The sequence below is a fragment of the Pleurodeles waltl genome, chromosome 3_1 (assembly GCF_031143425.1).
Source record: "Pleurodeles waltl isolate 20211129_DDA chromosome 3_1, aPleWal1.hap1.20221129, whole genome shotgun sequence".
Taxonomy (NCBI): domain Eukaryota; kingdom Metazoa; phylum Chordata; class Amphibia; order Caudata; family Salamandridae; genus Pleurodeles; species Pleurodeles waltl.
The window spans coordinates 969,045,828-969,072,209 of NC_090440.1; the positions used below are offsets into that span (position 1 = coordinate 969,045,828).

General features: G+C 43.6%; 1 protein-coding gene across 1 annotated transcript in view; it reads right to left on the reverse strand.

Moving 5' to 3' along the window:
* LOC138284835 (pancreatic secretory granule membrane major glycoprotein GP2-like) overlaps positions 1 to 26,382 on the reverse strand; it is a 198,540-nt gene that overhangs the window by 155,644 nt on the left and 16,514 nt on the right. Inside the window, exon 2 of the mRNA XM_069224024.1 lies at positions 5,414 to 5,534. Coding sequence (XP_069080125.1) covers positions 5,414 to 5,462 — 49 coding nt within the window. The 5' untranslated portion in view covers positions 5,463 to 5,534. The remainder of the gene's footprint in view (positions 1 to 5,413; positions 5,535 to 26,382) is intronic.

Here is a 26,382-nt window from a genome sequence, read left to right on the forward strand (position 1 = left end):
TTATCTGTCACAGGTGCATCATCTGTCAACAGATGAATGCTGGAAAGGGAACTGCGGTAACTTTGAGCCACATTGGGAGAGCTGGTGGTCCGTTCAGCAAAATGCAAATGGACTTCATTGAAATGCCTGCTTGTGGAGGAATGAAGTACGTGTTGATGATTGTATGTGTTTTCAGTCACTGGATTGAAGCCTACCCCACACGTAGAAATGACAGTCTCACAGTTGCAAAGCTGATACTAAGGGAACTAATACCAAGGTTCGGGTTTCCGGTCTCTATAGAGTCAGATAGGGGCAGACACTTCGACGATGAGGTGATTAAACTCCTGTGTGCCGCACTAGACATCGAACAAAAGCTGCATTGTAGCTACCGCCCTGAAGCATCAGGACTAGTAGAGCAAATGAACGGTACTCTGAAATCGAGAATGGCAAAAATGTGCGCAGCTACCAATATGAAATGGCCAGATGCATTGCCCTTAGTGCTGATGTCAATGAGGAACACCCATGACAAGAAAACAGGACTGTCCCCCTATGAGATCCTCATGGGTAGAGCTATGAGGTTGCCAGCAGTACCTGCAAATGCTCTAGTGAATATCACAGATGATATGGTGTTGGACTACTGCAAAGGTTTGGCTGATGTGATTCGCTCTTTCTCTCACCAGGTAGAAGCTAACACATTGCCACCGATTGGAGATCAAGGCCACACACTACAAGCCGGTGACTGGGTGGTTGTCAAGAAGCACGTGAGAAAGTCGTGTTTGGAGCCACGCTGGAAAGGGCCGTATCAAGTAATCTTGACAACTACCACTGCCGTGAAGTGTGCAGGAGTTCCAAATTGGATACATGCCAGTCACACAAAGAAGGTAACGTGTCCTGCTGATGAGGAACTTGAAGTTTCCGGCACAACAGTTCCAGGAAGAGAAGTCTCAGGGCCAGAAAACAGCCAAGAAGGAACTAAGACTGCAGGGTGGCCCACTGAGAACAGCCTCGTCCCTCAAACAGTGAATGAGTTCGAGAAAGGTGACAGAGTGCCTATCTCAGTAGAGGCAGCAGGAGAACTAAGTCAAGGAGAGGTTCTCCCAGAAGTAGACAGATACGGGTTAGAACTTGAACCTGGTACAGATCCGGAAGAAGAAGAAGAAGGAGAAATAATAGAAAGAGGTCAGAGTGTGCCAGCATCCCCTGAGCCAGCTGCAGGTCCATCAAGTGAAAACACCATATCACAAGAGGAGGGTGCTGTCCAGCGTCCTGAAAAGACACATCGAAAGAAGACGCATAAGGTTGATAACTGGCCAGAGAAACCACTCTTAAGAGTAAGAAACATACCAGATGAAACAATAATAGAGGAGACCGATACATCCCGAGTGGAAGACCTAAGTGAAGGAAAACAGCAAGGTGAATGAAGATTGAAAAGAAAAAGAGTCGCAAACAGAAGATATACAGGTCCTGAATGGGCGTATGCTACAACATCTGAATGGCAACCAGAATTCCTAGCATTCTGTTTTGATCGAGAAGTACCAAGCCAATACTACGGTACCTGAACTAATCAAAAGGAGAGACCTGGTTAAAATCAAAATTTGAAAACTGAGAAAAGAGACTTATAAATTACCGAATGTGACACTAGAACCGGATTCGACTTTGAGAAACCTGATTATGACAAGCTGCTAACCTGATTTGACAAAGGGGCCCTGGAGTGAGTGAAGACGCTGTAAATACACGCAAAGAGCAAGAGAAAAGTTCTAAATCATCCTCAAGTTGATCATTATTCTGCTATCTGATTCTATACAGACATGGCTTATAATAGAGGTAGTAACAAGGGGAGTAAGGTGTGTGGTTGGTTAAGCCTTATGATAGGTATTGTGTGTGCGATAATAATTGTGGGAGTGATTGTGGGAATGCCGTGGTTGGAGAAAAAGACTATTTACGCTACTTCAAAACTTGAAACTACAACACTAGCACCGTGGGAAAGATATGAGCAGGATGCAAGACACTTGCATGAGGGAACTAATTCAAAGGGGGAACTTTCTACTAATGTCTTCTATCGCTTGCTAAATGAGTATGTGGAAACCATGGATGCGAAAGACTGTTATGTGTGCACCAAAATTCCTTCATCTGTACAAGAAGGGGTTACCTACCATAGCCTTCCTTTAACCTACGGGATTAGCTGTAGTTTACTACTAACAAGATTCTATAATCAAGAACATGTGCAATACTTTTATTCAAATCTGAATGTTGTGTTTTCTATTGTGCCTGTGATTGAATTCTTGAACAAATTAGCTAAAGAACATGATATAAAGATAGAGGATTCTTTGAGCCGACGCTTACATTTGGAACTGCTTATGCCCATCGCAATAATTTTACTTGCTTATTATCACCTGTAGGAAAAAGCTTTTTAGATCACACTGATGATAGACGCAAAGCATTGAAAGAGAGATTAGAAAAAGGATTAGAGAAACGCTTATATGCAAATGATTATGCTTACACCACAATTAAAACACAAGGCAAATTAGCTATAGATGCATTACATGTAGGCAGGCTTTGTATATATAGGCCAAAATCTGAGCAAGACAATTTGTTTGTGGGAACGAGTGAATGCAGACATGTGTTTTTGTTTCAGAGTAAGTGGACATTTATGTTGAATGGACAAGATCCAGCGATCCCTGGGATCTATTACATTTGTGGACTTAATGCTTATTACCGTCTCCCTAAGGGATGGTATGGGACATGTTATTTGGGAATAGTTTTCCCAAAGATTTAACAGATTGATGACTTAAAACAAATACCTAAAACGTCTGAATTACATGTTAGGCAAAAACGAGAATCAATGGCTGCTGTCATTGGTGATATATTTGGAGCTATAATCCCTTCAGTAGGGGTTATCTTGAATTCTATGAAGATTCAAAAGTTGTCTACTATTGTGGATAACATGCTGACAAATTTCACATGGGCTATACCCCTGATGGACACTGAACTTGCTGCAGAAAGGGCCATGACTCTACAAAATCGGCTTGCTTTAGACATTCTTTTAGCAAAGAGTGGAGGGGTCTGCAAGCTGCTCAACGAGCGTCATTGTTGCTCGTTCGTTCCGGACAATAGTTAAAAGATTAGAGGTATGCTTACTAACCTAACTAGAGATAGTGCAGATTTGAAAGATTTTAAGGAACCTGGAGTTTGGGAGAAATTTGGAAAAGGAATTGCCAGAGTAGGGAGCTGGTTTACCAACATTTGGAATGGGGTACTTGCTAAAATATTAATGGGTCTATTAATTGTTTTGGCCTGTCTATTAGGATTATGGGGGGCATGCAAAATCAATGAGAAATTGGACTAAAAGAAGCAGAAGAAATGAAGAAAGTGAAAGAGAGAAAATGTTCAATGAAATCTGGGAAAGTTCACAAAAGGGACAAGGCGTTGAAATGCGCATTATGCGTAAAGTGAAAAATTAAACTGAAAGGTCAAAGGGAAAAGTTTGTGTGATGATGAGCGTCTTCAGAGGAGGGACTGAGAGAGCCTAGTTTATATGTTCTATATTGACATGAAACATTCACATATTAATGTATAACAATGCTACATAGAAAACAACAATACTAGCGATTTTGCTTAAATGTGCACTTAAAATTATGATTACGGTGTGTGGTCACCAATGTATACGCAAACTAATAATGATGAGTAAAATTGTTCATGTTTTGATTAATCAAGTTTATATTAACATTTACGATATTGCATTTATATTGAAAAATCTTATAGACATTAAGTTAGCGTGAGCTGTGGGTTTTTAGCTGTTTAGCTCTCATATTAAATGCATTTTTCTGTTTTCCAGTGTGCTGACTCTCAAAGGGCCATGACCCTGCAAATGTTCTTTTTCTTCAACTTGGAAGATGAATGTATCTTTGTAATTCCATTCCCAAGCGCATATTTGGTGCCTTGGTTTAAGTTTTGTATAACAAATTGAAACAAATGTAGATTAATGTAATGTACAAGGACGTTTAGACCAATGGACAATGGAACTGCTGACCCGAGAAGACGTGCCAAGGTATGAAGTAACACCGGACATGCCACCTCCGAAGACGTCAATTATGAAGACCAATCAAAATGTTATGGATAAATGTGGGGTGACAATTGGGATTACCTAATGTTTAATTTGATAGGTTAAAGATAGTGGGGTATAGTAAATGTCCAATAGAATCTAGGGGGAATGTATTACGAAAAGGGATAAAAACCCATGTCACAGGAGGGTCGTTAGAACTAGGTAGGGAATGCTATCGATTTTATCCAGAAACTCTGTCACTCTGTTTGGTGACTTTGAGACTTATTGAACCATCTTTACCCATAGACTGCCCATTTTACATTTCTCCTCCTTATGAGGGAAGTGTCCCCTGTGCCTTTAGTTGAGTCTAGAATTATGGCGTTTGACTGATGTCCTGAAGACGAAGGCTGATCCTGTGTGCTGACCTAATCCTTGGAGGGTAATTATGACAATGCAATTTGTAATATGTCTGTTTGCTTTTCCTTTCTAGGTACCAACTGCTCATTTTGATAGAGACCATAGCTAGATGTTTTCCAAATTGGTGTTCTAAATTGTTTTGCATGAAGCCCAACATGCTAATGCTAATCAGTGGTTAGAATAGGAGTTCATTTAGACTGACGCAAATAGACAAACAACTGATATTATGCTATGCTGAATTGAGACGTATATGACATCTGCTGTGTTCTGATCTATATTTACGCCGTGCTATGTTCTGATGTTTGTGATTCTTGCATTAATGAAATCTTATCACAGTTGCCATATTGTGATTATGCTATTATGCTTCTTGGTATTGAGATTATCTCTTTTGCTCGTAGATTGTAATCAAAAGGAAATAAAATTCATAAAAATTCTATAAAAGGTGTGGTTATTCATGGCTGAAAGGTCATGGTTGCGTCGACAAATTGATTAATGTCTTTAACCAAAGTAATGTGCGTTGTGGTGGTAAATATTGATGACATTATTGATATATTGCTTGACATATTGATCAGTTATCTCGTCCTACGGTGTCTCTCCGCTGGGTCACAAGATTCATTGGCCTAAAACGAGTCCTAATGTGTAATAAATTAACATAAAAGGACGCGTTATCATATGCACGGGCAAAGGTGGTCCCTGATTTGCAAGAGGCAACACACCCATTAAACTGAGAACGATCCTGTGACACTGCTTGGTAGTAAGCGTGTGCCTCAGAAACTGTTCTTACAAAAAGGGGCTACATGTGAGTCTTTGGTCCATCTTAGAGTGCGAAAGTGCCAGATGGTACAAAAAAGTGGGTCCAGCCCTGAGGCCCTGCATACCCTCAGCACACTGTTGACCTCATGAACAAAGCCTCTGCTTTTCTTGACTTTTTACCCTGAAACCACATAACTCAAGAATCACTTATAGTTAATATACCAGGTTGCAGGAACCAGCAGACCACAGAGAGAAAAAGCAGTGTCTTCATTTTGCAGCGTTCTCCCTTCCTGGGGTCTTTGCAGTCAGAAAGTGCATGCGTGGGCCACTTCGAAAGGGATTCCTGCAGAGACGGAAAGAAAAAAAAAGGTTATCTTTGGTGTTTAAAATAAAACTCACCAACTTCGGTAACAATGCACAATGCATTGTCAATATCAGAGCTGAATTTAGACAATTAGGGCACTGGGTGATCGGCCCTTTTCAGTGGCACGATGGAGGCCTGAAGTGTTGGCTCTCTCATGATGTCCGGTGAGCTGGGCTCATGCACCCATCTATTGAGTGTTGGCCTTCTGCCAGAGCACAAAGAAGCTGAACTCAACCACCCAGCCGGAAATATTGGCACTTTTCATGACTCAACCGAAGCTGCAGTGTAGGTTTCGGGGTGCACTGCGTTATCATAGGACAATATTTAACCTGCAGACAGACCATGAAGATACCAAGAGTCATTAGTTTTCATATTCCGATGTCCCGGGGTTGACTGCTTACCACCCACCAAGCCACAATGGCAGAATAGAAGCTGCACTCAGGGATTCATGCGCATAGTATTTCCTTATTGCAGTCCAAAATGGAAGAGTCACTCTAAGATCAGGGATAATGGGTGAGGGTCCTTTTCCAGGTCACAAAAGAAACTGCCCTCAGAGATCCAGGATAGTTAATGGCTGGCCCTCTGCCAGGTCACAATAGTATCAGGAATGCAGACACTAAAGCCCTCCTTCCGAGTGGCCTTTGAATTCCATTGGGGCTGGTAACAGCATTTATCGCCATTAATAGAATTATGAGATTCTCAGTACTTCCGCTGATCTGTTTACTTTCACACAAAGATTTCAGCTTTTGAAAGCAGCTGAAATCATAGTCTGAAATTTCAGAAGTAAAGGAGGACTCAAGGGGGAATAAGACCTGAAATTAACAATTCCCTGGGTAATTCCTTATTTCAAAGAGGGCCCTCAGTATCCCTCTTGTAATTTCACAGATTGCCCCCACCACTAGATTTACCAATATCCTTGATATCAATAACTATGAGGATAAGAAAAATCCTATCTAATTTTTGGGCCACACATAAGGAGGGCCTAAGTGTTGGCTTATCACGGTGAGCAATAGATGATTGTTAGAAATGGGGTCTCTAGTTGGCAGAGGTATACACCCTTGTCCAAACAGGGACCACAATCCTAGTCAGGGTAAGTCACACAAAATCCAAATTATCCTGTGCCCACCCTCTGGTAGCTTGGCAATGAGCAGTCAGGCTTAATTTAGAAGGCAATATGTAAAGTATTTGTACAATAAATCATAAAGTAACACAGTGAAAACACCACACAAATACACCACAAGGGTTTAGAAAAATATATGATATTCATCTGGTTAAATTAAGGTCAAAACAATAAAGATTCAATACGCACAAGTTGAGATATCACTTTTGCAAGATTAAAAGAGTCTTAAATCTTAGAAATCAACAGTTGTCTCTTGTTTGCACAAAGTACCTGGTTTGCGTCAAAAATACCATGCACGGAGACCGCAGAGGAGGAGATGCGTGCAAAAATAGGATGTGCGTCAGATTTTCCGACATGGCACAGACCATGCATTGTTTCTTTCCACGCTGCAAGGGGTTTTGTGTCGATTTCCCGCACGCAGTCTTGGTTCCTCACTGCGATAGGGGGATTTTTTTGACGTCCAGGGATGATGCAGGGAAATCCTGGGCATGCGGGAAGAAGTCACAGGCGTTGCGTCAATCCGGTAGGCAATGCGTTGAATTCTCCGTCACATGGTAGGCGCTTCATTGATTCTTCACTCGGGAAGTTGGGCTGCATCATTCCGGCTCGGCTGTGCACTGATTTCTCAGTCACAAAATGGCTGCGAGTCATTTCCGGCAGACTGTGCATCATTTTCCCGTGCACAAGGAGTTTCCTGAAGAGATGAAGTCTTTTTGGCCCTCAGACTTACAAAACAGGAGGAAAGCTCAATCCAAGCCCCTGGAGAGCACTTCTCAGCAAAGTCAGAGGGCAGCAAGGCAGCAGGGCTGCAGCAGGGCAGCAGTCCTTCTCAGCAAAGCAGTGCAGATGAGTCCTTTGGGCAGCCAGGCAGGTCCTCTTGACAGGCTGCGGGTTCAGGTCCAGAATTGTTTGATTTGGTGGGGTCAGGGACCCAGTTTAAATACCCAAAAATGCCTTTGAAGTAGGGGAGCCTTCAAAGAGTAGTTTTGAAGTGCACAAGACCCCCTTTTAGTACAGGTCTGTCTGCCTTGATCCCAGTAGGGGATTTGGCAGTCCATTGTGTGAGAGCAGGCCACTAGCCTTTGAAATGTGTCAGGCCATCTACCCTTCCAGCCCAGGAAGACCCATTCAGTATGCAGATGAGTGCAGATGTGACTGAGTATCCTGTGTTTGTGGTTGTCTGGGTGAAATGCATAAGGGAGCTATCAACCAGCCCAGCACAGAAGTTGACTTGAGTCAGGCTGTAAGGCACAGATGGATTTTAAGTGCAGAGAAATGCTCACTTTCTAGGGGTGGCATTTCTAAAATAGTAATGTAAAATCCAACCTCACCAATAAGCAGGATTTTTTTCCCCATTCTGGCTGTACTAAATATGACCTGGTTACCACTTTCTGATCAGAATCTACCACTCAAACAGTATATGAGGGTAGCCCTAATGCTAGCCTATGAAAGGAACAGGCCTCCCAGTAGTGGAAAACGTATTTAGGAGTTTTCCACTACCAGGACATATAAACCACACGTACACATCCTGTCTTTTACCTACATAGCAACCTGTCCTATGGGTTACCTAGAGCCTACTTAAGGGTGACTTATTAGTAGAAAATCAGGAGTTTAAGGCTTGGCAAGTACTTTTAAATGGCAAGTCGAAGTGGCAGTGAAACTGCACACACAGGCCTTGCAATGGCAGGCCTGAGACATGGTTAAGTGGCTACTTATGTGGGTGGCACAACCAGTGCTGCAGTCCCACTAGTAGCATTCAATTTACAGGCCCTGGTCATATGTAGTGCACTTTACTGGGGACTTACAAGACAATCAAATATGCCAATTGGGAATGAACCAGTGTTACCATGTTTAAGGGAGAGAGCATATGCACTTTAGCACTGGTTAGTAGTGGAAAAGTGCACAGAGTCCTCAAACCAGCACAAACAGGGTCAGAAAAGTGGAGGGAGGCAGACAAAAAGTTGGAGGATGACGACCCTAAGGCTGTCAGGTCTGATAATGATGCTCTTTGGGATCCATGTTACTGAGTACTGCCTCTCTCCTGGGTCACAATGGAAGCAGCACTGAGTAGTCTGGGGTATTGGCTGTCGGTCCTCTCTGGTTCACATTAGATCCAGACATCAACTGAGAGTTTACTTAAACTTATCCAGGTGCAAAGAGTATTTAATATTCAAGCACGTCTTCCATTACCTGAATGAACTGCAACAGGCCTGCCAGAAACCACTTCAAAGTCTGTGTATCATGTATAAAGCACTCCACTTGAGTTAACTTGTCTACGAGCACTTACTAGGCCAGGCTGTAATTCTAGAAGACTAACAAAGAATGCATAAGCTGTGAGACCTTCTGTGCACTTTATACTTCCCTCTTCGTTGGTGCAATTAAGTAAAGTTCTCAAAACCTATCTCCTCTCAATATCTGTACCATTCCAGACTGTGCCACTGCCCTCCCTCACATTAACTCACAGTAATGTAATGCGTGTATGTATCTATAAACGCATATTGTACTTGCTCTCATTGTAAAGGTGTACTCATCTCTTTATCCTCACACTTTGACTATGTATCCTCTTGCTATCATATATATATATATATATACATATATATATATATATATATATATATATATATATATATATATATATACATATAAATCACCAAACGTATTCACTGCACTCCATGAAGTTTCAATAGTGCCTATTTATTTATGCCAAAATAACAACCACCAATAGGTGTCATAAATAAATAGGCACTATTGAAACTTCATGGAGTGCAGTGAATACTTTTGGTGATTTGTATTCTTCGAGATTGGTCTTCTCCGTCACTGGCACCGGCAGTGGAGTGCACCAGCCAGCAACCTTTAGACCATCTTTGTTTGAAGATATATATACATATATATATATACATACAAACATGTACACAAAAGCAAGCATTGCTAAATTGCTAACGTGAAGAGTTTAGGTTTTTGTGTACTGAAAATGTTTACTCATGCATTTGTAACTCACAGAGAACACATTCTGCATGACCAGTTATCTTCCCTAAGTACTAGTTTGAACTTTATTCAGACACACATAACAGGTTCAACAAGGAATGAGACGTGCTGCCTGGCTCCGAACAATCCGGAGATTGGAAATTAAAATTTTTGGTAAACCGCTATAATGAGAATTGGCATAATCAAGATGAGAAATAACTAGAGCCGTGACCACTTGAGTAAGGGTTTTGAAAGTAAGGAATCTGGCCATTTTTTAATCCATCAGAGATATAAGAAACAGGACGAGATTACTGCTTTTAACTGAGATCTTAAGGATAACTCATTATCAATAATGGCTCCCAAACGTTTGGCCAATTTCTTTGGGGACAAAGAATCCCTCATTGTGGCAGGAAAATTTGGAAGAATTGTTTTTTTAAGTAATAGCTGCTACTAGTGTGGAATATGTAATATTTGTCGGGGAGAGCCGCTAAAATACCAGATGCGGATTCATCTGTAAGCTAGGTTTCTGACACAAATAAAATTCCAGGATTTTCTGAGTCTAACAAATGGAAAATCTCTATTTTATGAATGGCTAGGTTCGGGTTTTAAAATGAATAACCAATAATGTACTGAGTTGAGGGGATGGTCTAAAAGTGTATGTTCCACTGCTAGAGGTCCTATGGAACTATCCAAAATTGAACTGGTTGTTAAAAGTCCTAAGGTTTTCAAATTAGTGAGAGACTGGATATCCAAGGGTTAACTGACTGAAAAGTTATGAGTTTATCTGAAGAGTAAATGTGCCATCTGGCATAATGGCTGTCCTGGTCCCACCGGATGCGGACGGGGACAAAAGGGCTTGCCTTTGGCAATAACTCAGAAAACTGTGCAAATCAATTTACAGAAAATAATGACTACAAGGTGAAGGATTTACATGTCATACTAAATGGTAGGCATTAAATGCTAATATGGCTTGGTCTAGAGAAATACAAAATCAGAATTTAAAATGAAGGTTGTCTATGCTAATCAAACTTAATTACTACCCAAATAACTCTTTCTAGCACTTTGGAAAAATAAAAGTTTCAGAAAAACAATAAGATTCTAAACCTGTGCCTCACATTTTGCAGATAGCTCCTTGATGTGGCATGGAAGAGTAAGAGTTTTGCTCTCTCCTATTTTTGAAGCCCATGGCTCCCACACTCAGACCTTTCCGACCTTCAGCAGTTGTCTCCTGGGCCTTGAGCTGCCTAACTGCTTTCACGCATAAATTGGTTCCTTTTTTATTGTATACCTATATCAATACAATGATTGGATTCTTTGCCATTGCTTATTCACACGTTGCTTGTAGGGCTAAAGTGAGCTCCATTTTAGTTCTGCTGCCTAGTATTATGTTTCATATAAAACCTGTTTCAGTTATAAAATACAATGCAGGCTTTAAATGATGAATTTTACTGTGGTTGAAAAGCTACCAAGAAACATCACTGTTACAATTGTAATAATAACAGTTACTGTTCTTTTCCTAATAAATTGCCGTAATAGGTGTACCTTGCCTAACCTAATGGTATTTGTATTTTAGACCTAAGAAGGATGAAAGGTCGAGTCATCCATGCCAGGATTCAACACTTTGCCCTTTGTTGTTAAGTTTGCTGCAGCATCTATGTGAACTGGACATCCTGCAGCCTCATATTCGAATACAGGAGGTGGATTCTTGATTTGAGCAAAGGTTTTTACCCATTCTGTGTCTATGGGAAAAAGTGTTCGTACATATGGCCCTTAGGGCCAGATGTATGATTCTGGCCCATTGCGATTCGGTAATTGCGATTTTTAAGAAATCGCTATTACCGACTCGCAAAGGGCCATGTATCACATTTGCGAATCAGTAATAGGGATTTCTTACAAATCGCAAATGCAATTACCAAATCGCAAATTGCGATACTGGCCCCATTCGCAGCTATGGGCCTGTTGGCCCATAGCTGCAAATTTTTTGCATTTCCAAAATTGCGATTTCTGAACAAAGAAATTTTGGAAATGCAAAAGGCCAGGGTGCTGGGGGCCCCCTCTCCTGCACCCCAATTTTTTTTTTTTTAACATGTAAAGTACACACATGCCAAAAGGGCATGTGTGCTTTACATGTTACATTTAAAAATGCAGTCTTACTGCATTTTAAAAATTTGCACCAGGTTACCACCTGGTTGCAGACCATGGTATTTTGCACGTGCAAAATACCATTCTGCGAAAAATCTCAATTTGCGATTTTTTGCAGAATTGCTTTGCGACCTGGATTTTGCGAATCGCAGGTCCAGGTCGCAACGCTAAAAATCGAAATTTTTGCGATTTCTATTTTGTGGTCTGCGAATGCCTTTGATGCATTGCAGACCACTATTTTGCACTCGCAAACGGCCGATTTTGCCATTTGCGAGTGCAACATTTTTTGATACATCTGGCCCTTAGTTCCTTCTACATTGAAAGCATTTGCACTTGTAAATAGATGCACCATCAAGCCGCTTGGCTGACACAGCAAGCCCTGTACATGGAGCCACTTTTGTTTCAAAATGCAAAGTGGTACTGTAAGGTCAGTGAAAACAACAAATTAGTAAAACATATTTCTCAAACACAGGAAATTTCGTTAACAAAAGAGTGACAGAAAAACGTGTCAAATACTCTCTTACTTTTTTCAAGATGTGATGTGCAAATGTGGCTGGCTGCCACGCATTAAGAAACCACAGTACATTGCATTTCGTGTGTGCGTATTGTTACACACAAATAACCCTTGGAGTAGCATTACATTGTGTGCCGGTCTGACCGGTTCCAGCTTCACTGTGTGGGGTATGACTCACAGAGTGTTCCTAGAATGCAGTGGCCTGAACCCACTGTAGCTCAGTGTTCATACTGGACGCTGATATTACACCAGAGAGCTTAAAAACTTAAACAGATCTCAAATACAGGTGAAAATCCTTGGAGTTATGTCACTGTCTTTCGTCAATGCCACTCTATTCCTGTGGTTTCGAGCTTGATGCTGAGTTTTGTGTGTGCCACAGGCAGTGGCGTTGAAACCAAAGGTGATGGAGGTGTTGCAGCACCCCCATAAATCTTGAAAGATTATTTCAGCATGCTGACACTTCTGTGTGCTTTTACATTGCATGGCCAGAAGGTTCCTTCAGTTTGCTTTTGATTGATTTCTTTACATTTGAATGCGCCAAATTCCAAATTCCACATACTTCTACTTGGTATTTTGGAGCTAAACATGTACATGATTTGGTCCCTGATGTTTCTGGGACTAGCAGCCAAACGCAGGAAGTAATACTGGCTGTGTGGGCTGCCAGTTGCAGAGATTTTTGGGGCCAGATGTATCATACATTTTTGCAGTCGCAATGGGCCTGATTGGGCTATTTGCGAATGCAAAAATAAATTTTGTTATGTATGAATTCCAATTTGTGATTCAGTTACAGGTTATCGAATCACAATTTGGAATTGCAGCTACATACCGAACCGCAGCAGTACGTGGGAATGTTTTGTGACCGAAATGTGGTCGTGAAACATCCAAGTTTTACCACCTACTTCAAGGAGGTTTTGACCCATTTGCAAATGAAAATGGATCCCCAAGGGACCATTTCCCCTTTGTGAATGCATGCAAAAACTTTTTGAGAGAAGGCATAGGCCCCACGGCCACTGCCTACTCTTAAAAAATGAAAAGAAACTTTTCAATTTTCTTTTTTAAATCCATCCCATTCACCCTTAAGGAAAACGGGCTCCTTTTTTGTTAAAAAAAGATTGCTTTATTGAAAAAGCAATCACAGACATGGTAGTCTGCTGAGCCCAGCAGCCCACCATCCCTGTGAGTTTAGCATTTCCTAATGGGTCACACATTCTGACCTACCTCATGAATGAATGTTATTAAAGTAGGTCAATTTGCGAGTCATTGGGAAATGCTAAATGAAACTCTTGGAGTTTCATACATTTAAATAGTGATTACCTAATTGCAATTCACAGAAAATCACAATTAGGTAATTACTATTAAAAAAAACGATACATCTGGCCTGTGAAGACCTCACTCCTGTGGTGTTTCAACTGGAGGTGAGCGGTAAACTCCGCTCCACCAGCGGGGTTGACAGAGTTTTGCCACTCTATGCTTCACTTGGAGCACGAGTTTGGCAAAAGTTCAGCCATCAGCTGCATGGCAGAGCTTAGAGGCACCAACCGTACAACACAATAAGCAGCAATACATTTTTAACATGGTTTAGTTTTTAACATTATTTACCCCTTCACCATTGTTTCTGTGCAGGGATTGTGTTAGGTTTATTTTCACAGGCACCCACTCTTACTCTGCAACAGGCGCAAGCACTGCAGTCTCTAGCAGCTCCCCTGCTTGGATTTACTAGGTCATGCCAGTGAGCAGCGGAAAGGTGGTCGATTTTGTGCCAGGGATAAGGTATGTAGAGAGAGGCCTCCAGGAAGGAAGGAAACGGTTGTGTTCAGTGGTTGGTTCAGTCTCAGCAACTCTAAATTGCTTTGTCATATGATTTATTTGTCCCATTTTTAGGAGGTATTGGGACAATTAAAGGGCGAAGAATGGAATTAAGGTGTCAGACTGGGTTCACTCCAAGAAGGACAGTTATGTTATAGCAAACAGATAGCTGGCAGCCTGGGAACTGCTGCTGTTCTGTCTGCAATGTGCCCGAGCCCCCCAGCGGGTGGGGCGGTGGGGGGGGGGGAGAGAGAATGACAAGTGCGGGCACCTCCACCCTTAGAGGGTAATTGCTAATTGGCAGAACAAGAGTGCATCAATGATCAAGGCATATATAGGAGGGAGCCCCGCGCTGGTACTTAATGTGTGTATGGGCAAAAAGTGTTTCACTTCTGTGTGTTCAATGTAGGCTTAGTCAAATGCCTCTCAATTCTCAAACTACAGAATACAGAGAATGCCAAGTCCAAATCTGAAAAGTGGTGTGTTCGTGTCTATTTGCCTAAGTGTGCAAGTTTAAGTGTGCGTGGGTGTGTGCTTCATAGACTGTGTGCTACTTTGTGTGTGCAACAGTGTGTGGGTATGCACCACTGTACTTTTGAGATATGCTGTTTGCAAGTGGGTGGGTGCCACTGTGTGTGACTGCGTGTATGAGTTAGCCTCACTCCGTGTTTCTCTATGCGCGTTACTGACCGTACTGTTGTGTGTGACCGACTCTGTGTATATGTATGTGTGTGTTAATGTGTGTGCGCTGCTGTGTTCGTACCACTGTATCTGTGCATATGTAAGTATGAGTATGTATGCTTGGGCATGCACATGTATAGATACACACGTGCGGGTCTGTCTGTGTGTAGTGTACATCAACGTCTACGGTCCTACTCCACTTTATTTTACTTTGATTGTGGTATAAAACAGGTGTTACAAAAGCTGTACAAAATAAATGTCTTGTGACAGCTCAGCAGGAGTACTAATATTTGATGTGCATGTCTGATGCATACAAGTGTATTTCATCTTTTTTTCTGTCTCTTCATTGATCCAGCAATTCAGAGACCTCTATTATCTGTACAGAGGACTGCCCCAGATTAGAGACCGGCTGTCTCCTCCGGTCAGGCAACATAACCGCAGCCTAGCAAGATACTGCACAGAAAACAGAAACGGTGCAGTCTGGCACTGTGGGACACATGGTGTGTAATAACACAGTAGTGCCTCTGTAGGGTACTCAAGGTGGTGCCCAGAGGGCTCTGTGAATAATTAGGAGTGGACAGAACTCCGCGGAGTAAAACTCTGCAAGTTCTGCCCACCCCTTGTTGCAACATTTTTTGAAGCGGGGGGTTCTGGCCAATAACATCACCTCGACAAGGGGGCATACAAGCATGTGACAGTCTTTGAAAGCAGTGCTGTCAGATGGCTGCTTCCCAAGTAGATTTTCTATTCGAGTGGCAGCAAAGTCAACTAGACAATAGTATGGTGTCGATCACACTGATTTTTCAGCAGGGAACGCACTACCAGCACTTAAATTAGAGTGTGCTCCACGCAACGTTTTTTTTTCGCCTATTGCTAATGTTTGAGTACCGAAATTAAGTTTGATATAACTTGAGGCCTGCTGTTCCCTGTTGCTTGCCATCATGATGAGGTGTCATTTTGATAAAAACCTGGTTCTGACATCTGTTGCGGTAGGCTGGAGACACACACAATACATGCCCACATTTTGTTTTGTTAAAACAGGGGGAATGTATTTTCCTCATAGACAAATATTAAAGCAGAGGCAATTTTAAGAGGGAGATACCTACAATAAAGCTATTTCTGGCCTTAATATGGTCTGTTTACATGTATGCGCACACTAACACAAGTGTAATAGCCCGACATGAAGGCAAGTAACAGGTTGAAAAATATAAAAACAAGCTCTGTGCTTCAGCTGCAGGGTCTGTTGATCACTGCCAGGTAGGACCATCTGGTATTGCTGGAGGCACAGTTTAGGAGTACCAGTCCTCCACTATGCAAATCTTAACTTATGGTGTGATTGAGAGGCTCTTTTCCTAAGCTCTCTTGATAGTTTCTACCTGCTGAAAGGAACGCATTTGTTTGGGTTCCTCTGTTAACATAAACAGACAAATGACTGAAGTGTTTATTTCGGTCAGGGCACAAATGGCACTACAAACCCAGATGACTCACATCTTGGTGCAGTGGCACCAGAATCGGTGTCACTGGCATAAAGAGAACTTTCAGAAGAAGGGCACATGGAGCTCTGCCTCACAAGTCGATAAGGTCACACAATGGTCAGTAGAAGACAACTGCCTTAGAAGCACAAAGTAAAAATACAAGAGTGTAATCTGTGCATTTTCTCATGAAAGTGTTGATTATAGTGGTGTCATCTGTAAAACGTCTGCCAAATTGTATTAACATTGCTTATTTACAATATTTGCACTGCATTTATTAATTTCATTGAAGGCAGCTTCTACATCCACTGCCTTCTCTGTTCCTGCTGTGGTCTGATTGTGTTTGAAGGAAGCATGCCTTACTATGTATCTGTTCTGTACTGTGAGGGAAGTCAGAACTGCTACTACACATGTGCACCCATTCAATGTATGATGGAAGCTTGCATTCAACTGTTAGGCCTGTTCCTTTTCTGTGTATCAAAGAGTTACAGATTTTACAAGACCTTTCCATAACTACTACTGTGTATGCCCTATAGGTTTGCAAAAATACGTTTTAAATGTTGATACCCTTCATCAATATGCAGATCCCAAAATGTCTTCCAACCTTGCCCAAGCCCAGAAAGCCTTAGAAGCCACAGTACCCCTCACTGAGTGAGCCCCAAAACAATCCGTACCTAACCCCGTCATGATCATTATTCTTTTAACTGACTGACTAAGTGTATTAGAAGACACAGGCTTAATTGCCTTGCGCAAAGCTATCAAAAAATGAGGCTCAGATGTGCTCAAACTCTCCAATACAAGCACATACTGCTTGAGAATCAGATCACACACAACATAGGTTGTTGAGGAAAGGCAGGGAACCCAATGGAAAAAAAGGCTTTTTTGCACATCTTAATATCTAAACTGAACACCTACAGGAGGAAAATGAGTGGGTGAAATATCTGGTGCTCAAACATCTGATATCCTTCAAAAAGAAACCAAACATAACAAGATTACTGGTTTTACTGACAAACGTTTCAAGGATAACATGTCATTGTCCTCTCATGACAGAAGAAGCTGGACAACCATCTCTACTTCTCATAAAGTAGAATACCTTGGCTTAGATGGATGCATTCTTCAATATTTTACAAAGCAGCAGGTTCTCTCCAACTGATTTACCTTCAATTGTCTGATGCTCTACTGACACAGACTATTCTTAGCCATTAGTAGTTCTATAACCAATTCATAATTCTATTAGTAGTCTATCCCACAGCTAAGAGTGCCCCACTATTTAACACACTTGTGACATCAGAGAAAAATGGGTGGATTTCTCTTCCTAAACACCTTCTAGTTCAGGTATCTCATTCTGACTAACAGGCCCTTGTTGTACCTTTCGCCCAGGACGAGCTGATATAAGTCAAAGCATATTCCAAAAGATCTGACATGCCTGTGAGCACCTTAAAAGGCTCTCTACCACCAGTGTGCTGTTGTCTTCCAAAAACGGGTTCTGAATCCACCCCACAGAGTCCTTCAACAACTGAGTAGAGGTTGGAATAAGAATCAGGCAATCAACTGACAATTCTAGGAGTGAAGAGAACCAAGGCTGCACCCTTCACAATGGAGTTACCGATGTGACCTCTGATGAACCATCTGCAGATCTGAGAAACACATATTGTAATCATAATAAATAAATGGTGGAAAAGCATAAAGATTTCCACTGGACCAGTCCTGAAACAATTCTATTGCTAGAGCTTCAATATCCCATCTCCAACTGTAAAATCATTCTAACTGAGCTATCAAACGGGATGCAAAGAGGTCGCAAAGGAACCTGTGTCCTGTTCAGAGTCTGAAATACTTGGAGATCCAGACACCACTCGCTGCTGTTGTATGTGGTGCTTGAATGCCAATCTGCTCAGTATTGTTCAGTCCTAAAAGGTACTTTACAACATGAGATAGTTTCCATTGTACACATAATTCCCAAAATGACCTAGCTAGGCCCACCAAAAGCTTTAACCATGTTCCTCCCAGTCTGTTTATATACCGGCCTGCTTTAATGTTGTTCATGCAATGGAGAATTTAATATTTGACTCTGATGTTTGCAAAGCTTTGGATTGCAAAGGAGCCTGTAAGAACAATTTATGAGCATTAAGGATTGCTTACTGGACTATCCATCTCCAGTTGAGTAGCTGCCACATCTTGGACCGCAACCCCTCGGACTTTCATCTGTTTCTAAGACAAGATGTGGGTCTGTTGGGAAGATGGCCCGCTCATTCCATGTATCTACACGAATTAGCCACCAGCTTATCCCCTCATTTGACTACTAAACTAAACAGATTGTTTGTAAGCATTCTAAACCTCTCTGAAGGTGTCTTATCTTCAGGCGCTGGAGAGTCCTGTAATAAAGGGGGCCTGGAAAAATCACCTGAATTAGGGACAAGAGCAGGTCCACCAGCCTTGCTAACTGGCAGAGAGAATTTTGATATTGGTGACATCTTCACATCTAACAGAAGAATCTCCTTTTTTAGAATCTACCAAAAACTCCAAGAATGTCATCCTTCTTGAGAGCACCAACTCCAGTTTTTCTAAATTGATGATTAAACCCAATTACTGAATGAACTCTTTGGCTCCCTGAACTTGCTTCATCAAACTCCCTCTCTCCTGTCCCAGGACCAGAACATCATCCAGGTACATCACCATACTCAGTCCATCTGCTCTGAAGGCCATTGCCAGAAGCCTCATCATCTGATGGTGAAGCACAATTGAACAGAAGATAGATTGATTGGAAGGACTTTGAATCTGAACACCTGTCCTTGCTAAGGAAACTTGCTGTTACTTCCTGTGCTCAACATATTGGCACTGTCAGATAGACGTCTTTTCAATCCAGGTGCTAATCCACTCCCCCAGAAGAAGGATGTCCCTCAAGCATATGATATTTTGCATTTTTAAATAGTGGTACAGAATATATTGGTTGAGCTCCCTCAAATGTATTACTAGCTGATGTTTTTTAGTCTTCTGCACTAGGAAGATGTTGCTATCGAAAACCTTGGCTAGTAAACAACATGGTTCAACAGCCCCCTGCGGCAACAACTCCTGTGCTCTGTGGGGTGACGAGATCTGAGCCTTACTGAGAAAATATTTGCAAAGACCTACTAGTATGTATTGGGGTAGCATAGATGTCTACGTGGAACCCTCTTACCAGCTGGCATACCCATGGGTCTCTTTATATTAAATTATACCTATCCAACAAAAAAGGGCCAACCGCCTCACACTATCACTAGGGGAGAGGATAATGCACTTGTCATGAGTTTCCTGTCTTCTGGCCTCTGATTATGACAAAGTGTGCCCCCCTTCTTCTTTTTTTAGGGCAGAATATTGGCATTGAGTATCCACACTGTTGGCCGTAGGAGAGCCTGTAGATGGTCCCCCAGACACTGAAATGACCCCTATCTCCACTAGTCTTAAAAGAGACCCATCCAAAATGGAACAAAGGAATGATTGTGCCCTGTCCAGAGAGGCAAAGGTCTGAACATACCACCCAATTTCTTTAATGAATTAATCCCCAGAAAACCCTTGAGAATTGACCCCTGCATATGTGCCTGCGAGCTTCCCATATTTGAGATCAATACACATCAACAGTCCTGTGCAACTCTCAAAAGAAAGCCCGGTGTTTGTCTTTCGAAGAAAGTAGTTGATTCCAGGGCCAACTGACTCCCTGACTTCCTCGCCTCCTCAAAAGCCCATAAAATACAGGAAACAGGACTCCGGCATCCAGTAATTTATCTTGCTACAAGGACAATGCCCTGTCTACACTTTTTCTGGGGTCCTTCCCACCTTTGCCTAAAAAAAATAAAATGTGAGAATACAATCCCAGAGTTATGGCTGTATTCTCTGTTATTATTGGCCTTGAACACTTCATACTCATTTTAGAACTAACACTCCTGTCCTCTGAACTTTTTATGTTGGAGTGAATGTATTCCTCAATAAATGGTGAAGGAGCCCTCTCCGCTGAATCTGGATGCTGAATGAGCCCAGGCTCAAACATGGGAGTACCTCCCTCATCCAAAATAACTATGAGGCTTAGCCCCATTTGTCATCTTTTCCAGGACAATACTGCCATCATCAACATCATAGTAATAGGTTGTTTTTTTGTGTTTTCTCAAAACTCAAAAGTTCTTCATATGTGAACATTGTTTCTTTTTTTGTATATTTATTTATGATTTTGCAAAAGAATATATACAACCAAACTTCATGAGGTACAATCATTATATAGCCAGAGATGCTTATCGCCACTCAGTAAAGTTAAATAAATGCATCTGTGAGTACAACATGTTGCACCTGGTCCAAAAAACAAACCACTGTCCTACGACCTATAGCGCTATGCTTCTAATTGAAATTTGGATGTCATGGACATGTAGTCAAATGATGCAGGGGAAATAGCAAATTGCATGTAGAGTTAGCACACCCTTATTTGAAGTGATGCAAGTGTGTCGATTCAGTGATTTGACACACCTGGGTTTCTACCCCATCAACGGTGGTGTATCGACAGCTGCATTAGTGGCTAGTGGAGGGGGCAGGTTTTGGACGTGTAGGTATGATCAGAGGGGGCACCATATGTCTCTGGGTCGGGAACGTGGTGGCATTAGGTACCAGTGTGCATTTAATTGTTCCTGGCAATATGTGGCGTCATGTAGCTAGGTGGTAACAGTGGGGACAGTGCGCCATCCCCAGTGCATGGCCACTCTCCGTTTACCTAGCAGGAGCAGCATGGCTGTGAGACGTCTACTGTTGACGGGTATCTCCTTTACAAAGCCCAGTAGCACCACCAATGGCATTGGGGAGGGTAGGTGTCACGTTTTTTCTTGTATGATTCAAAAAACCTCCTCCCAGAATGACATTATTTGTGGACAGCACCACACCAAATGCAAGAAGGATCCTTGCGCTTGTCCGCATCTGATGCAGTGTGCAGAGGTCCTCATCCCATTTAGCACGGGTCATAGATGTAGAGAGTGGGGCAGAAGCTTGGGTGTATGTGTAGAGACGTAATCAAACGTCATGGTGACGGGGATGCCAGAACAAGTTCTAGGGGTGGCAATGAAGGTGGTGATGATGGGAAGGTCGGGTGTAGGGAGCGACATGCTGCCCACAGTTGATAATACATAGGTGTGTCTAACGGTGTGTGGCACTCCCCTTCCACCTCAGGCAGTGTGCCGATGAAGTGGCCATCGGGTACAAGTCTGCAAAGTGAAGAATGTTGTACTTATGTGCTCGTGCTGTGGTACCGGGTTCCTGAAGAAGCAGAATTGTTGGGTTATTGAACAAGGGGATGGAGGGCACGTACAGTATGGGTAAGCCAGCTTGTCTTCACAACACATCCCATGGCCAGCAAAAACTTGCAACTGTGTCAATATTGGCTTTAGGTGCTTTATAAGGAAGAAAGGGTGCCATCGTAAGAGGATGTGGTGCTGATGTATCCGCCTCAATAGCAGTGTGTGGTTGAAATGGGGTGGGATGTACCCAGAAGTGTAAGTACAGAGCTTGCCCACAGTATGCATATAAGATCATGTCTGGCGCTCCCAATGCTTCCCTAGCCGGAGGTAAAGTGAGAAGTTACCAGGATGCCAGAGGCTGTCTGCCTGCCCAGACCAGGGTGATCAGGTTAGATTTTAAGCGTTTGAAGAAAGAGGCAGTCAGGGGGATAGGAATGTCAAGAAAAAGGTAAAGAAATGTTGGGAGCATCACTATCTTCACTATTGAGATACGGCCTATGAGAGAGAGCGGCAAGCGGGTCCAAAGTGGTATCCTATCCTCTAGCCAGGTCATTGCCCTTCCATAGTTCGCTTGCCACGAGGTGGCAACGTCGTGACTGAGCAAAATACCAAGATAACGGACCGGCTCTTCAGCCCATTGTAGGGAAAACTCAGGGGAGAATGGCTGGGTACCATATGTAAGAGGAAAAAGCACAGATTTTCCCCAGTTTACCTGACTACCTGAATGGCAACTGAACCAAATTATCTTTTTTAACATAGGAGTCAAATTTTCTTGTGGATTACAGGTATAGAGCACAATGTCATCAGCGTACATTGAGACAACCAGATTCTGGATGTGATGCCTATGCCCCTGTGAGCATGATGTTGCCGAAGGCATGCTGCCAGAGGTTCCATCACAATGGAGAATAGTAGGGGCGACAGCGAACAGCCTTGTCTCGTTCCCCGACTAATTGGGAAGGCATTCGAGACAAGCTCATTTGTGCGTACTCTAGCCAAGGGTAGTGTATACAATAGACAAATCTTTTTTATGAATAATGCACTAATTCCTATTCAGGCCAGAAGGGGGAAGAGGTATAACCATTCTAGCATGTCCAACACCTTGGGGGCATCTAGTAGGACCGCTGTTGCCGGAATATAGGGAGCAAGATGGTGCATAATTGCAAAAATGATGCTGAGATTTTGGACCATACTGTAATGAAACCTGCCTCATCGGGCTGTATTATTTTCCATAGGAATGGTAGTAATTGATTAGCTAGCACCTTGGCATATTTTATTGTCAACATTAATGAGGGAGAGAGATCGATAAGAATCGCAATGCAATGCTGGTTTGCCCAGCTTAAGTAAGGTGACAATAATGTCTCGTAATGAAGAGGGGAGGCAGCTCGTATTTAGGGAGTCCTTGTACATGGCCAGGAGGTGTGGGGCCAGTAGGGGGCATACTCTTTATAATATGAAGTTGTGGCGCCATTTCCACCAGGGAGGTTCACAATTACCTGTGTGATTTCCTCAATCTTAATAGGGGCCTCGAGGTAATCACGATGGGCACGGTCTAGCCACACCAGCTGTATAGTGTCAAAATATTCAGTAAGTTCTGGACCATCAAGAACAGAAGTCTCTTGTTGTAGTAAAGCACAGAATGAAGAAATTACACATGACACATCTGGTGTGGTGGATACTAAGGCCCTCATTATGACATTGGTGGTCTTTTCCAAAGACCGCCGTGGTGATGGATGTCAACAGACCACCGCAGAGGCGGCAATACGCCCACCAGATTATGACACACAAACATAAAACCAGCAGAAAACAGCCAGAACAACAATTCCGCCAGACCCAACGGAGGACAAAAACTGTCTGACTCACCACCCTCCCCTCTACGCCTGCAACACATCGCCCTCCAAATTAAAAACCACAAATCACGACAGCGGACAGTCAACGCGGTCAGCCATCGGTGGTGTAGACCGTCACAGTCGATTTGGCCACTCCACACCAACAGAAGCCAACATTGGCCAGATTGGACAAATCGAACACCTGACACATATACACACACCGTACACACCCACCAACAATACTATAATACACACCCCCACACAACCCACAAGCCTTTGCAATCTCAACAGTTCTGCTACACAATGTCAGCACATACATTGAAAGAACTGTGCACACACCACAACCACCTATACACCCACCATTCATCACACACCACACACCATACCTCAACACTTAACAACCTCTGCACAACACACACTACAAAATAGGCATGTCCCCACAAAAGAACCCCCGTTTCACTGATGAGGAGTTGCGGGTCATGGCGGAAGAAATCGTCAGGGTAGAGCCACAGCTGTTCGGTGCACAGGTCCAGCAGATATCCATTGCCAGGAAGATGGAGCTATGGCAGAGGATCATGGATAAGGTGAACTCTGTGTAAACCTATCCACGCACAAGGAAGGACATTCGAAAGAGGCGGAACGACCTAAGGGGAAAGGTGTGTGCAGTGGCCACCAGGCACCAAGTTGCCATAATGAAGACTGGCGGTGGCCAATCCAGAGTTGGATGGGCGCTTGAGCGCAGCACAGCCGACACAAGGGGATGAGTACACACTGTGTGGAATTCCTTCTTGATGCCTGCCATGTTGAATAGGTGCAAGGTTCTAGTCAGAGTATGGCCCAATATGCCTTAGCTAATCTTGTATAGTCTTGTTTAGCAATTTAGAGTGGTATGTACATTTGGTATTGGCAAATAGCTGTCATACCATGGCAGGCATGGCTTAGTGAGTCCCAATAGATGTGCAGATGGTAGTGTTTGAGTTCATTTCTGCTGTTGTTCCCAGGTAATGGTTTGGTATTGTGGTTCATACTGCACAGTGTTAGTCCCAGTGAGTCATTGTGATGTGTATGCCATATGTGCTGTTGTTGCTGAAATTGACCCTGTGCTCCCTTTCTTTCTCCTCCACCCTCTCTCCTTTAGTCATCCTGTGCTTGTGTGAATCAGCATCATCTTGCGAAGGAGCAGGGGCACCGGTGAGTGGGGGAGCTGCAGCACACGGGACCCAGGAGGCAGAGTCCACTGACACCTAGGAGGCCAGTGGTTTGGAGGGTGAGGGGAGCACCACAGGGGAGACAGGACCTGATACTACTGACTCTGATTCCTCCTCTGATGGAAGCTCCCTAGTGGTGGCGGACCCCTCTGGGACCACCCCAGCTAAATCATCTTCCACCATCCCCTGTACCAGCACTGCTCTCTCAGTAGCCCCCCACCCAGTTGCCCGTGCCCACTCACCCAGGAAGCTGGGCCTCTTCTTCGCCCCAGGCACCTCAGGCCCTGCCCCAGTCAGCCCTGCTGCCCTCACTGAGGAGGCTATTGACCTACTGAGATCCATCGCTGTATGGTAGTCAACCACAGTGAATGACATCCAGGGGCTGCCATACCAGATGCAGCAATGCAATGCCAATCTGGAGGGCATTCACGATGGCTTGGCTGCCCTACAAAGACCATTTCAAGCTCTGGCCTCCTCTTTGATGGCAGCTAGTGTCCCTAGTTCTTCTCTCCCCCAGCCAACTATCTGTTCCCAGTTCCAAAGCCCTCTACCCCATCCAACCTAAGCACACAATCAGACCAGCATGCACCAAAAACAACATACAGGACTCGCAAAGACAAGCACAGGCACCACATATCATAACACAAGTATACACACAGCCAACACACAGAAGCACACACAACAGCCACTGCCTCCACTGTTTCCCTCTCCTCCTCCCGCCTCACAGTCACATCAGCACTCACACCTGCAAACACTGCATCCTCAGTCCCAGATCCTGCCACCTGTACAGCCTTGCCCACAGTCACCACAACAGCAGACATGCAGACTATCACCCCATTCACCACACCACCATCACAACCACATGCAGCACAACCACCTCACTTGCAGACACCACCACAACATACAACCTGTTTGTTCTCTCCCATCCTCTCTGCCCCACTCCAAAAACACATAAAAGCCCCCATTCAGAAACTCAAATGCCATCCACCTCACACATGCACATTGTACATGCACCTGCAACCCAGTCCAGCCAGCACACCTATTCCTCCTACAACCACTCCCTCTACCTTAACTCCCAAGCCTACTCCCACAGCCCGCCCCATTGTACCAACAAAAATTTTCCTTGCTGCCTTGACCTCTTCCCTCCTCCTCCCCATCCTGTCTTGTCTGTAAAAGGAAGGTCCCACTCCCCCAGCCCAGTACCTCCAGCTCATGTCCCTCCCTCTGCAGCAAAAGCTCCCACTAAGGGGCACAAGACTGCCACTCTGACCCCGCTGCAAGCCCACTCCTCTGCCCCTAAACAGAAGAGCAAAGGCCCGACCCCTCCCAAACCCAAACCTAACGCCCCCTTCCCAAGAAGAAATTCCCCTTACCCCTCACCCTACCCCCCGCCCTCTGAGGTGCCTGCCTTGCAATATGATGTCCCTGCCCAGTGGAATGACTTGGGCCGCCAGGAGTCAAGGTAGGTGTTGTTTGTTGCCATGTGGGTTGTATGTGACATCAGACTGGCCAATGGCCCTTTGAATATGGTTGCCTCATTTGTTGTGGGTGCTATTCCCACCCAAATACAGTGGTTGGACCAAAGGTATTTGTCCTGGCTTTCTTTACTTCTGGCTTATCTTGCTCTTGGATTTATCAGCGGTTTGTTTGCGGTGTGTGGTATGTGTGTATGGTGTGTGTTGAGCGTGTGGGTGTGTCACTCTCCCCTCCCTCCCTTGTGTGCTAGGCAGCTGTACTCACCCTCGTCGCAGCATTGCTGCTCCTGGACTGCCATCACGTGGTACAGCATTGGCAGGACTTCCAGTTCAGGTTCCATGGTGGCCGCAGACTCCTCTGTGTCCCTGGAGG